This window comes from Vigna umbellata, chromosome 2 (assembly GCF_029865625.1).
Source record: "Vigna umbellata cultivar VRB3 chromosome 2, Vumbellata_1.0, whole genome shotgun sequence".
NCBI lineage: Eukaryota > Viridiplantae > Streptophyta > Magnoliopsida > Fabales > Fabaceae > Vigna > Vigna umbellata.
In genome coordinates this window covers 49,784,078-49,788,124 of record NC_142166.1, presented here as the reverse complement: position 1 = coordinate 49,788,124, position 4,047 = coordinate 49,784,078, and the positions used below count along the sequence as shown (strand labels likewise).

Here is a 4,047-nt window from a genome sequence, read left to right as displayed (position 1 = left end):
CCCTCACTCTTCACTTCTTTTATTTATTTATTTATATATATATATATATTATTATTTTAGTTTGTTCGTTCGTGTGTTTGTGTGTGACAGTTTAACTTTAACCTCGCACAACTTATGTTACGGTGGTCAGTGATGTTGGGAAGTTAATGGCAGTGAAAACTTAACGGCACGGTAGATTGCCTTGGAATCAGATCACATGGTTCAGGACTATGCTATGCTACCATACTATCTGCGCACCGTACTACCACTTTCTCTATCCTTCTGCTCTATTTTGTTCCTTTTTTGTTTTTAGAAAAAAATAATCGTTTTTTAAGGTCATAAATGTTTATATAAAATATTAAAAATCAATTAGTTTCAAATTTTAATCACACCATAGAATAATATTTTTGTTTTCATTTTACTTTGTAATTCTAAATTTAATATGATTTTTAAATTTAAAAATAAAAATAATGTAGTTTCTAAACGAACCTCAGAAAGAGCCCGTTCCATCCACGGGAAAGTGAAAGGCCTTTTACACTGAACTTGAAGAAAGAATGCAGAAATCCATACCCAATATTGACAGTTTGTTTTTAGTTGTTATTCCAAAAATAACATGATAATTTATAAAGAACATGATTCTGTTACAGTTTTTAAAAATATACTATACCAACTTTAATTTTGTTTTATCACGACAACTTTAAATCTAAAGAAATTTTTCAGATGAAAAATATAGAAAAAAAAATGTATCTATTCGTTAGATAGATGGATAGAGATGAAAAAGGAATCATTTAAAATTGAGAATTATAACAAATTAAATTGAGATGTTTTAACCTTGACATTGAAATTAAGTAAGCAACTAGATATTTTACATAGGTTATTAGTAAGTATTTATATTGTTTAAATTAATGATGTAAACATTATTTTGTGAAAGATAAAACACGGTGGCCACGACCCTCCAAAACCTTGATACAGGATTAACATAGAGTAGACCAAAAAAAGGACATCAAACAACAAAAGTAGAAACACAGAATGATGGAAATTCAAAACGTGTGAGCAAAAGTACCAACGAATAACAAAGAAAGTGAACCACATTTTAATACACATTTTAATAAAGAAAAGACTCCATCACATCACATGTTAATAACAACCAACATAATGTGTATAATAAAAATAAATATTTAAAAATTATGCCTTTACATCGAATACATTATTTAATGTAATTTATTTTCTTACATTGATTCAAATTTAATTAATATAGCATATATTTTAATATTTACTAAATTGTCACTACATTTACTTCTAATGTTATTTCCCTTTTAATTGACCTAGTACTTCACATTAATGGAAATTAATATTCATTATTTCTATCTTTTATAGGATAACACAAGATGCCCTCCAGGGCAGGCGGAGAAGGTTTGATTTTTAAAATCCAACAAAACATAAATCAATCCATATTCAATCTAAATCTAATTAGTTAGATTATATTTGAAATTCAAAACTATAAATTTCCAACTTTATTAAGATATAATTAAAATTATTTAAATTGGTATGATTATAAATTTTAATTAAATATTATTAGATTTTTTTGTTTCATAATCCCAGGTGTAATGGAAGTTGGTTATTACCATGTGATTGGAATTACACTTGGTTAATTCAACTACATGTTACATAACATCATTGACTAGTTTAACAAGACAATCTAATTAATTAAATTTAAAGTCCTAATTTATTTGACAAAATATGTTACTTTTTTTGTATCATCTAGATTAAGTATCAATGAGATTGATTTCATAATAATAACAAAAAAATCCACACTCTACTTGTATATATGAGTTTTTTATCGATAAAAAATAACATGTAATGATATTTGATATGTCAGAATCCCTTTACAATATGTAAATCCAGGACGGTTTGAAATGTTCAAAGTTGGATTTTATGAACTTGGCATTTCTAAAATTGGCTTATTTTGGTTCTTCTGAAATTAGAAATTAAAGGAGGAGAGTGAGTTTTGTTTTCTGCTTTGTATATAAAGACTAAAATCTTATGTATGTATAAATATATAGTATTATTTCTTGATAAAAGAAACATGTATGAATTTCAGCAGTAGCAAAAGTAAAAGGTCTTTTATAAGATAATCAAACAGAAGATTCAACATTAATAAAATATGCGTAAAACTTAAACAGAATAAAATTATTTTTAACTCAAAAACATCAGATGATAAACTTTAAAATCTTATTTTTCATATTATCTTAAACTTTATTAATTTTATTCAATATAAAATTTTAATTCATAATTAAATTCGTCAACATTCATCGGTCAAAGCAAAAGAAGGCATAACAAGCTATCATATGTAGCAGTTTAGCCTTTAAAATCTGCAACAGCACCTACACCTACTCAACCTGCAACTATGGGTAGTACTTACTTTGTGACCTTATTTGAAAAGTTGCATAATGTCTTATGAATTGTTTTGGACTATTAGACAAGATTTAGATTTTTTGGTGTTGATATTTTCGGCCAAACAACTCCTAAATGCATTCTAACAAGTGAAGTTAATTTATGTCAAGTCATTTCTTCCTCCAAATATCACAATTTCATTCTATAACAATTCCAATTTTATGACAATTTGATTCACATACGAACCCTCACACTTTGTTGACCTTTTGTTACCTATTCATTAATTTAACTAATGCATAACTTAATTTGTGGCATTAATTTTATTACTTCAATATTGACGATATTATTTGAATGTATCTAATTAATAGCTTTCCTTGCATCAAATTTCGACATCATCAAAAAATAATAAATTGTAAGAATAACCTAATTCTTAATAAATTTAATACGTGTTAATATATTTATTTTTGAACAGCTCAAATCAATGAAGTACAATGTTGTATTTCAAAATAACGTTGTCAAACAGTACACCGTCATACCGCTTTGCCACTTTGCCTAATTTTTTTTTCCAATTTTAGTATTATTTTTTCCTCCTGTGGTTTTCTTAACACAAAATAACGTTGTCAAACAATACACCGTCATAAAATAGTTTTTTTTATCTAAATGAAGGAAACTATTTTTTTAAAATTTTAATAGAATTTTAAGTGAGTAAATTATTATTATTTTTCAATTTTTATTTAAATACACACATATTTATATGTTATTATTATTTTATTTGTTACAATATCCGTTTTTTTATATATATTAATCAAATTAAAGATATACAATTAGAAGAAACAAATATTAACCTCGAAAGTTAAAAAGATCAAACAAAGAAAACAATTTTTAATTAAAAGAAAAATAATATTTAAAACGACCGAAAAGAGTGAAAGAAGAAACAAGTTATGAGATATGAAGCTACAAAGCAATTGAGTACAATTTTAAAATAACAGATGCATATATTTAATACTTACATAGTGTAAAACTTACACACAAATTAATGAAGGGCCATAAACTATGTGCAGGTTTCTGTATGCATGGGATATCCATAACTTATACACATAATTAATCCCCATCTACAGATATAAATACCTTTATTATCTGTACACCTAAATCTGCATATTGGAACTTGGTTTTGGAACCAGCTTCAATTCCCAATCTTTTTTCTTCTCTCCAAATGTGATGAGCATACAGAAAGATGTTAGATTTAAATCTGGGAGTAACATTTTTCAAATATAGTGATAATATATTATATTGTGAAATGCAGAGTGTAGTAATAGCAGTGTATCTAGGGCTTTGGAATGTCGGCGCGTGGTGAGGAATGACCAGCACCAGGACTGTGCCCTGGATCTGTCGGTTGGAAATCGTTCACAGTCCAGTTTCTGACACTGTCATTTTGTGGATTCTTGGTGTTAAGTGCTGCAGTTGAAGTATATTCTGCCACTTTAGCCATTTCTGTGATACTGTTTTCATGCTTGGTCTCCAATTGCAGTGGCCTTCCCTGAGCTAAAAAAGTTCCATGAAAAATCATTAAGGAGAGAAAAATAGCACTGACCATGAACTCAATTCTCGAATTGCCCATGATGAAGCTTGGCCTTGAGATATTTTTAGTGTGTGGATTGGGAAAACTGAGATGTA

The 4,047-nt window shown here is 27.5% G+C and overlaps 1 protein-coding gene across 1 annotated transcript; it reads right to left on the bottom strand.

The window, feature by feature from the left end:
* Positions 1 to 3,338: 3,338 nt before the first annotated feature.
* On the bottom strand, positions 3,339 to 4,047 carry LOC148204207 (uncharacterized). The gene has a single exon (XM_088105876.1). It carries the CDS (start codon positions 3,989 to 3,991, stop codon positions 3,698 to 3,700), a length of 294 nt encoding a protein of 97 aa, XP_087962002.1. The 5' UTR covers positions 3,992 to 4,047; the 3' UTR covers positions 3,339 to 3,697.